The 10,447-nt window shown below is 44.5% G+C and overlaps 1 protein-coding gene across 1 annotated transcript in view; it reads right to left on the bottom strand.

Annotated features, from left to right (window-relative positions):
* Window positions 1-10,447, bottom strand: part of ALKBH5 (alkB homolog 5, RNA demethylase) — a gene marked incomplete at its 5' end in the record, with an annotated part of 34,012 nt that overhangs the window by 16,576 nt on the left and 6,989 nt on the right. Inside the window, 1 exon segment of the mRNA XM_006161669.2 lies at window positions 4,969-5,049. Within this exon segment, the coding sequence (XP_006161731.2) occupies window positions 4,969-5,049 (81 nt within the window).

Below are 10,447 nucleotides of genomic sequence, written 5' to 3'. Positions count from 1 at the left end.
GCCCTAAAGGTAAAAACTCTCCAAAAAAAAAAAAAAAATTAAAGGCAGATGAGATCATGCAGAAGACAGAATCTCAGATGTAGAAGATAGAACCTCTGACCTAGAAAAATTCGCCAAAAAAACTAAGAAAATAATCCAGAAAAATGAGAATAATATATGAGTAATACTAGAAACTATTAGACACCCAAACATCTGGATAATCGGTATCCCAGAAGGTAAACATAATCTATGATCAGGGCATTGATAATCTATTCCATGAAATCCTGGAAGAAAACTTTCCAAACCTAGAGAGGCATTCAAAGATCCAGACCCAAGATCACCGGGTGCGTGTGCGTGCGTGCCCAAGATCCTGAGAGGAGAATGGAGGAGAAGGGGATTGCAGCATGGCCATCCCCCGTGGGGAGTGATTTCTCACTTTCTGTCTCTCTGTCTCTTTCTGGTGAGAACACGCGCCCTTATAGCCAAAAAAAAAAAAAAAAACTTATTGCCAAAAAAAAAAAAAAAAAAATCTCCAAAATAAATAAATAAAGTGATAAAAAGAGAAAGCAAGCAAAAGGTCTAGGACTCACCATGGTTGGTCATGCGGGGGCCCAACGCCTTAACAACCATGCCAACTACTGGCCCCTATTTTTCTTTCTTTTTTAAAATTTGAATTTGCAAGCGAGTACATTCACTCACTAGAGAGAGACATACACAAAGAGAAAGAAGGAAAGACAGCACCAACTCCATGAAATGGTTATGCCACAATCCCCTGTGCAACATCTTTTCCACTTATCAGGATTTTGGACAACAAACTCCTATTGTACTTTCCAAGTCATCTAATCTGGGACTCAAGTCACAATGTGGGTCATGTGGAATTTAGCCACATTAACCAACATGCCATGGACTGGTTTTGTACCTCAATTTTTATTTCTCTTTTTGCACACTTATTTGGTTTTGAAATTCCTTGACAAAAAGTAAGTATCTTTTTTCTTGGCATGTTCTAACCTGAACATAAATATTTACTTTTACTAGTGATGAAAATCAAATGATTTCTACTATTACAATGTTTGGAACTACATAGTATTTATAGAAAAACTCAAGCCATAATTACTTCTTATATATTGGAAAAATGGAAGCACGATTTCTTATAACTTCCCATATTTCATATTGGATAATGCCACATTATATTTTGATAACTGCCTGATAGTATATTTTGTATAACAGCAAATTTTGAGATGCCCAAATGTGAAATTTCTTAGAATGTTGAGTCTTCAATCTTTAAGCTGTTTTTTTCTTCCTGCAATTTATTTCAAAGTGTGGTATTCTGATAGTAATCAATTCTTTGTACTTAATTGCACAGATTGTTTGACCGTTGAAAAAGTTATAAAATATTTTCTTTATAGTTTATCTGTAATTATTTTGTGCTTATTATCTGGGAATAAAAGTGAGATTCAGGGACTAGCAGTGGGGTAATGGTTATGTCACTGGACTCCCATGTAGTCGACTGTGGTTCGAGTCCCAGAACCAGTGGCTTAAAATCACACCAGGTGCGTGTGCATGCATGTCCAAGATCCCAAGAGGAGAACGGAGAAGAAGGGATTGCAGTGTGGCCATCTCCCCTGGGGGTGATTTCTCACTTTCTGTCTCTGTCTTTCTGGTGAACGCACATGTGCTATAGCAAAAACCTCTTAAAAAAAAAAAAGATTCGAAGTTTTTTCTCTCTCTCTCTTTTTTTATGGCTGTGTCGCTGACCTCCCGTGTAGCCGACTGCCGTTCTAGTCCTGGACCCTGTGGCTTAAACGCACGCCGGGCATGTGTGTGTGCATGCCCAAGATCCCGAGAGGAAAATGGAGGAGAAGGGATTGCGGCGTGGCCACCACCCCTGGGGGGTGATTTCTCACTTTCTGTCTTTCTCTGTCTGTCTGGTGAGCACACACGCCCTATAGCAAAAACCTCTCCTCCGCCCCCCCCCAAAAGAAACAAAAAGGGACCACAGCAGGTGGTATGGTGATTAAGGTGTTGGACTCCCACATGACCGACCATGGTTCAAGTCCCAGACCTGGTGGCTTGCTTTCTCACTTTCCTTCTCTCTCTCTGGTCAAATTAAAATAAATGAATAAACAATTTTTAAATAAATAATTCTTTAAAAAAAGGCGATGGAAACGGGGGGGGGGGCACACCAGCAGATGGCTTAATGGTTATATTGCTAGACTCATACAGTTGATTGCAGTTTGAGTCCCAGGCCCAATGGCTTAAAAATCAAGTTGGGTGAGGATGTGTGTACACACAAGATCCCAAGAGGAGAATGGAGGAGAAGGGACTGCAGTGTAGCCATCCCCCTGGGGATGAATTCTCACTGTCTGTCTGTCTCTCAGGCGAGCACACATGCTCTATAGCAAAATCGCTCTTAAAAAAAAGAAAAATAAACAAAAATACAGGTCTATCCTCTGTTGTACAGTTGGTAGCAAAATGAACTAAAGTGGTAGAAGCCACGTGGTCAACTGTTGGTTCAGATCCTTGATCCAGTCCGCCTGAAATATGCTGGGCAAGTGCATATATGCTCCAAATCCTGATGTGCCAGAGGGCTAAGGAAAGGGAACTGCGGTATAACCAAACTGTGTTGAGCGTACCCTTTCCATGTGCATATGTACTAACAAACTCTTTTTATCATGACTAAAATGAAAACAACAACAAAACAAAACAAAAATATACTCCAGTGGTTGAAACTGGAACCATTTCAGCATACAACAAATAACCATGAATCCATACTGATACAAGGTCTTCACAACACTACCTCGCCTCGGCCAGCCAGCATCATAGGCACATGCATCCAACGTGTGCAGGGAAACCTCAGATGCAAATCTGGGACTATCCCATGTGGCTTCAGCATCACAGAGCTTTATATCACTGCTGTGCCACAGTGGCTGGTGCCCACTTTAAATGGGAGCTATGCATAGTGACTTTTTTCTAAGTGTACAGTATGTACAGAGGAAAAATAGTAACTTTACAGTGGACAACCTGACAAATAACTGCATCAACCAAGTGATCCATATCAACATCAACAGGGGTAAGTCTTGCTGACAGTGTATACTCCTGGAATGTGGTAAAAATAGCACTTCACCATTGTGGTATTCCTCTTGAAAACTCATAACACAAGTCTGACCATGAGAAAAATTCAAACAAACCCCAGTTGAAGGGATATTATAAAATATCTCATCAGTTAATGCTATCAAGAGTAAAGTAAGTCTAGGCCTGGCAGGTGGCATGGTGGTTAAGGGTGCTGGACTCCCACGTGGCCAAGCACAGTTTGAATCCTGGACCTGGCGGTTTGCTTTCTCAGTTTCTTTCTCATTATGTCCCTCTCTGGTCTAAATAAATAAAGTTAAAATAATTATTTTTTAAAAAATTAAATAAATAAAATAAAGCAAATCAGTAAAACTGTCACAATCAAGAAGAGCCTAAGGGCACATAATAAACTTTAGTGGGATCAGCAGATGGCATAATGGTTACATTGCTGGACTCCCACCTAGTCGACTGTGGTTCAAATCTTGGACCTAGCGGCTCAAACTCACTGGGCACGTGTGTGTGCGTGTCCAAGATCCCGAGGAAAGAATGGAGGAAAAGGGACTGCGACATGAGCATCCCCCCTCCACCGTGTGTGTGTGGGTGATTTCTTGCTTTCTGTCTCTCTGTGTCTTTCTGGCGAGTGCACGCACCCTATAGCAAGATTCTCTCCAAGGGGGGGGGGGACCTGTAGCAGCATAAACAAACTTTAACCCATAGCACAGCAATTAAGCCCTGCATATAAGTAGCTGGAACCCACATGGTTGACTACATTCTGACCCAGCCTAGTGGCTTGCACATGCCAGGCATGTGTGTAAGCATACCCCAAATCCTGAAAGGATGGAAAAATGGAGGGAAATGAATTACGGTGTGATCATGCCCTACTGAGAGGTGCTTTCTCTGTCTCCGGTGAGTGTGTGCTCCCTCTGGCACTAAAAATGAATATTTATTTAAACTCAACAAAAGAAAGAAAAAGATGGCAAGCTATCCAACATCCTGATCAGGCTTAAGTCTGGGTAACTATCTATTCTCTCTAGGGCTCCATGTAAAAGACTTGTCTTGACCCAACATCTGTGTGATGCGGCCCCCGATAAATCTCATTCTATTTATGCCATGAGAAGAAATGCTAGTAAGGCCAGGTACGCCAATGTTAGTCAGTAAATCCCCAATTTCCACCCTTGAGAGGGACAGCTACAAAAGCTTTGTGCCTGGTAAATGCCGTATCCTAACCTTCCACCTTTGTCTTCGCTCCTCACTGCCTGCTCCTTTCAGAAGTGAAAGCCCAGGCATTTAAAAAGCAGTCTGCTAAGGCACAGTCTAAAAATAATCACCAAGAGTACATGTGATAAGTCAGAACTAAGGATGTGAGGAAAAGAGGTTGAGGGGTGGGGTAGGGTTTGGAAGAGTGCTTCCCAAACCTTGTGTCACGACTGTGCCTGAGAAACAGCTACAGAACTTAAGATTCTGATGAAAAGGGGGCAACAGATGGCGTAGTGGTTATGTTGCCGGACTTCCACATGGCTGACTGTGGTCTGAGTTCTAGACTGGGTGGCATGACAAGCGTGTGTGTGCGTGTGCCCAAGATCCTGGGTGGAGAACAGAGAAGGGATTGCAGTGTGGCCATCCCTCTTTTTGGGGAGGGGGGGTGATTTCTCACTTTCCCTCTCAGTCTGTCTCCCTGGTTGAGCGCATGCACCCTAAGGCAAAAACCTCTTAAAAAAAGGAAAAAAGATTCTGATGAAAAGACGAACAGCTTTGCCCTCACAGAACTCAAATGAAAAAGAGAACTTATAGCCTTCTGTGTCACCTAGATTTGACCGTGCCATGCTGACACAGAGGGTCTGAGTTCGAAGGACACCCAGATACACATCTCTGGACAGGCCTGCAGATAGGACAGAAGATGCCAGACGTCAGGGCACTTACTTCCTGAGGATGATGACTGCCCGGCGCTCCTTGATGTCCTGAGGCCGTATACAGTGAGTGATTTCGTCAGCAGCATATCCACTGAAAAGAAACACAGGACATGTGACCATGAAGAAGTGACAGACAACCAACATTTCAGCAAGAATACAGCCCAGGTCTTATGGCTACCCTCTGCCTATTATCTGAGAGATGTAAGGATCCACATGGAAGGGAATACACAGTAAGTTCTAGGAAGCTTTTGACCAAAACCACTCAAGAAGCTTGCCATAAGGCAAAGGCTGAAGCAGGATTCTTCCCAGACAGTCCAGGAGCTCTTATTTCAGAGTCCTCAAGAGGATATACCTTTAGTGCCTCTGGAGACAACTGGAATGACTCGGGCCAGGCCTTGGTGACAAGGCGAAGACTTTGTCTCCTTGTCTACCTCCCTTTACCCCACCCTCTGCACACAGAGGAAGCCAAGGCAGTGCTGAAGTCATTGAGTCACCAGGAAAAACTAGGACTGCTATGTTCCAAAGGAGAATTAATCTACTTTAAAGAAAGCTTTTGAAAGCCTCTATTTGGAGGTTTCAAAAGTTTAAAAGACAACTGTGTTTGGGTATTTTAAGAATTTACAACGCATTCAAATACCTATTTTCAACAAGTTAAAAACATAATTTTTAAAACTGTTCATAATCCAAAGAACATGAGTAGATGACTATCCTCTTCTTAGCAACATCTATCCAACCTGAAACTCTGACAGCAAGCTCGGCATCTTGAGCCCCTCATATCCCCTCACTGAGGGCACCCAGGCAACACCCCCACCCCACGGTCCTCCACTGAGAGGTGGGAGCTCTACATAGCCACAGGCCCGATGGGAGCAGTGTGCCTCCCCAGCTTTTCCACCTGCTGAGGACTCCCGACTTCCCTGGGCCACCACCTTTCTCTCATGGCCACCGATGGGCTCCCTCTTTAGGAGCAGTCATACAGATAACACTAAAGTGTGTTAAGAACGTCACAGGCCTGGAAGGAACCCCTCAAAAGGGCCAAGCTAGCCTAACTACTGGCAAGAACTAGATGCAAGAGCCAGCAGGAGATACGCCAGACTGCTTCAGGCTCAGCCCCGAGAGAGAAGTACCTCTGAAGTAGAAATCTGATTTGAGGCCATGCTGGATAAAGAAATTTTTTGTTTAAGTAGATTTTTTTTTTTTTTTTTTTTTGGTCGTAGGGCACACACACTTGCTGGAGAGGGAGAGAGAAAGAAGGAAAAGGCAGCAGGTGGTGTAGCAGTTGAGGTGCTGGACTTCCATATGGCTGACTACGGTTCAAGTCCTGGACCTGGCAGCCCAAAACTCACAACAAATAGATAAATAAGCAGACGTTAAAATAAATAAATGTTTGAAAAAAATAAAAATTAAAAAAGAAGGGAAACCAGCAGTTGGCCTAATGGCTATGTCACTGGACTCCCATGTAGTCGACCACAGTTCGAGTCCCGGATCTGGTGGCTTAAACTCACACTGGGGGCGTGTGCACGCGTGCCCCAAGATCTTAAGAGGAGAATGGAGGAGGAGGGATTGCAGCATGGTCATCCCCCTTAGGGACTGATTTTGTGCTTTCTGTCCCTCTGTCTTTCTGGCAAGCGTACACACCCTAACAGCAAAAACCTCTTCAAAAAAAGAAGGTGAGAGAGAGGGAAATGAGAATAACCCCCAAGCAGGGAATGGCCATGCAGAAATCCCTTCTCCTCCATTTTCCTCTTGGAATTTTGGGCATGCATGAATACGCATGAGGTGTGTCTATGAGGCTGACAAATCTGGGACTTGAACCATGGAACTGGCCATATGGGATACAGGACCTTAACCACTGAACCACCTGCTGGCCCACTTTTTGTCTGTATTTGTAACAGAGCACCAGCATGTCAGAGACAAGGACAGTGTGTGTATGTGTGTGTGTACGAAAGAGAGAGCAAGAGAGAATGAATGAGAGGGTCTACATGGTCTGCTAACACTGTCATCCCCTTCCCAGTCTTCCAATGGACTGAAGGACTGGGAAGGGGATGACAGATGCACACACACACACCCAGCATATTCAGGCTGACTGGGCCAGGGATTCAAATCACAGTCGTCAGGTGGGATCCAGCTTCTCTTGAGCAGTGTATTACCACTATACTACAGAACTGGCTCAAAGAACCTTTATTTTACAGATTTGTTCCCCAAATTGCTCCTGGACCAGAGGGGTTTATTATTATTTTCATTTACTCATTCATTTATTTATTTTTAATTTTGACCAGAGAGAGAGCAAGTGAGCTGGCAAGAAAGTCACCAGGCCCAGGACTCAAACCATGGTTGGCCCTGTGGGAGTGTTCAGCTCCTTAACCATCACGCCACCTGCTGGTCTCCATGGACCAGAGTTTTTGAATCTTCTCTGTAAGCACTAGTCCCATAAAAGATTATAGTTTTTTTTTTTTAAATAATTATTTTTATCTATTTTATTGATCTTTATTCATTTATTTTAATTTAACCAGAGAGGGGCAGAGTGAGAGAGAGAGAAAGAGCAAGTGAGAAAGCAAGCCACCAGGTCCAAGACTCAAACCGTGGTTGGCCATGTTGGGAGTCCAGCGCCCTTAACCACCATGCCACCTGCCAGCCCCAAAGATTATAGTCTATTCACTGCCCATAGTCAAATAAATTTTGAGGATATTCATTAGCATTTGAAAAAGCTTTAGTATGTTAAAGAATCTAAGAATTATTACAAGAATAGTATCTGACTTTGTCTACCTGAGTACTGACCAAAGAATCTTTTTTGAGATAAACTGCCAATCCAAAGTGACAAGTGCTCTACAGGGCGCTGAAGAACCCTGGGATTAACCTGAGCTTTATGACCTGAGGTAATGCATGTTTTGGTTCCAGACATTAGTTTCTTTATCTATAATTAGAATTGCAGTAGCTCTTGGGTGGGTTTTTTTTTTTTTTTTAGATTTTGTTATATGATGTGCTCAATCTCTGGAGAGAGAAAGAGAAAAAGTGAGAACCACTCCCTTCTCCTTCATCTCCTTATGCAATCTGGGGAACACTCACACATGCACCCCATGTGCTTTTTAAGCTGCAAGATCCAGGACTCAAACTACACAATCACCCATGTGGGATTTAGTTGCCTTAACCACCATGCCACCATGGCCCCAGATGTTTGTTTTGTTATGCTCTGTAACTTATTCTTGTGTTGTTACCAAAGATTACAAGATTTTAAAAAGAGAGCACTCTTCCCTTTCAGGCAAAAATTAGTTACAGAACTGCTGTTGACATTCCTGGAAACAGGTAGGGCAAGGCCTACCTGCAGGGTGGCTGTGAGAAATATTAGACAATGCAGGATACCTAGCACTCCAACTACCATTTACTAAGTACTTTACACAAGCCAGAGGGCACCTTTGGGGCAAGCCAGATTCTAGGGTTAGGCACTGGCAGAAGAGACAAGATCTAGGCTCTCCTGCTGGGATCTGCTAGCAGTAGAGACATCTCAGGCCCCATTCCCCAGGCTAAGAGCTCTAGGTCTCCTCCCATGCTCATTATTCCACACTAGAAGAGTCAAGGCTGGAAGGAAGTCCCATCTATATACACAGGACTTCCCCCAAGAGCCAAGTTCAACTCCCCAAAGGTACATTTCTAATGCCGGAATCTCCAGTGCTGGCTACAGGCAATATTCCCTGCTGTTAACAAATGTTATCAATCTGTTGAACTTGGCTACAGGCATGACCAATCGCCCTGACTTCCCACCTCCAAAAAAACCCCAAAAAACAAAAAAACAAAAACACTTCTTAATGTAGTTCTGGAGCAAATCCAGATGTTTGTCAAAGCCCGACTGCCCCCGTGCTCCAGGCCCCCTCCCCCTAGAACAAACAGTAAGTCATGCCAGGTTCCTGCCACCAAGCCCAGGCCCATAGAAATGACCTTGGCACTGACCCCACCTAGAAAACTCATTAGCACTGGTCTTCCAGAACTCCCAGCAGCTGGGACACAGCCCACTGACCCTTCCTCAGAGTATCAAGTTTGCACAGGAGCTTTTAAGTTCTGACCAAGGGAAGTCCTCCTAGCCAAACATCAGCAGACAGTGTCCAGCAGAGCCCACAAGACCATTTTTTTTTTCTTTTTGAGAGAGGATTTTGCTATATGGCGCATGGGCTCGCCAGAGAAACAGAAAGCAAGAAATGATCCCCCAGGGGGGATGGCCACGCCGCAATTCCTTCTCGTTTTTCTCTCAGGATTCTGGGCACGCATGCACACGCATCTGGTGTGAGTTCTAAGTCACCAGGTCTGGGACTTGAACCATAGGCAACTATGTAGGAGTCCAACAACATAATCATTATGCCATCTGCTGGTCCCAAGAGCATTCTTTTCTGCAATCCCTCCTCCTCCTGGGATTTTGGGCATGCATGCACATGTGCCCAGCGTGATTTTCAAGTTACTGGGCCTGAGACTCGAACCAAGCAGTTGACCATGTGGGATCGAGCCTCTTTAACCTCCATGCCACCTTTTGGCTTTGGGATCCAGCCACTTTAATCACCATGCCACTGGCTAGCCCCACAAGAATATTCTTTACTGCTAAAGAATCTACCTGCTATAAGAGAAACTGTTTGAAAAGCCCAGTCTGCCAGCTTGAAACTTAGTATGCTCTGAGTCCAGCCCTACCCTTGGCACGAAGCAAAGTTCCAATGCCTCCTGCTCTCTTTTGTTTTCTCAGGGAAAGGAGAGGAGGAAATACCTTGTCCAGCCTGTGCCTGCTCTGTGCCTGGGCTGAGCTCTACTTCCCAAAGCAATGACTAGCTGCCTCAAGAACAAGGGTGCTCAAAAACAAGAGTGGCAAAATGCCCCTCTGTTTTTTTTTTTTTTTTTTTTTTTAACAGAGATTTTTGCTATAGGACACTTAAGCTCACCAGAGAGACAAAGAGAGAAAGCGAGAAATCACCCCCTGGCCATGCCACAATCCCTTCTTTATTCTCCTCTCAGGATTTTGGGCATGCATGCACATGTGCCTGGTGTGAGTTTCAACCCTCCGGGTCCAGGTCTCAAATGCTTGGCCATATGGAATGTGGAAGTCCAGCAACATAACCATTACACCACGGCTGACCCCATCTGTCGCCACCCTTTAGGAAGGCTACCCGGACTCTCCTAAGCTGGATTTCCTGCACACTGCTCAACCACACTCTCTTACACCCTCCATGCTTCTCTCTTACATTTGGCCTTGTGGAAAATGCGTCTTCCCTACAAGACAAAGTCTTACTCATAGCCACACACAGTGGATACTAAATGAAAATGTATTGAGCTGAATGAGTGTTCACCCCCTTTTTTTGGTCACTGCCAGAGGGTACAACTGTGCATCAGAGGAGAGAGAAAGCTTCTTCCTCTACATAGGGCAGGGTCACACCATAATCCTTTTGTCTTTTTAGGACTTTGGGCACACACACACACTTGCCCAGTGTTTTGGTCCCCCCCCCCCACGCCTCGGGGGC

Source organism: Tupaia chinensis, unplaced genomic scaffold (assembly GCF_000334495.1).
Source record: "Tupaia chinensis unplaced genomic scaffold, TupChi_1.0 Scaffold138725_1, whole genome shotgun sequence".
NCBI lineage: Eukaryota > Metazoa > Chordata > Mammalia > Scandentia > Tupaiidae > Tupaia > Tupaia belangeri.
This window is presented reverse-complemented; position numbering and strand designations above follow the sequence as displayed.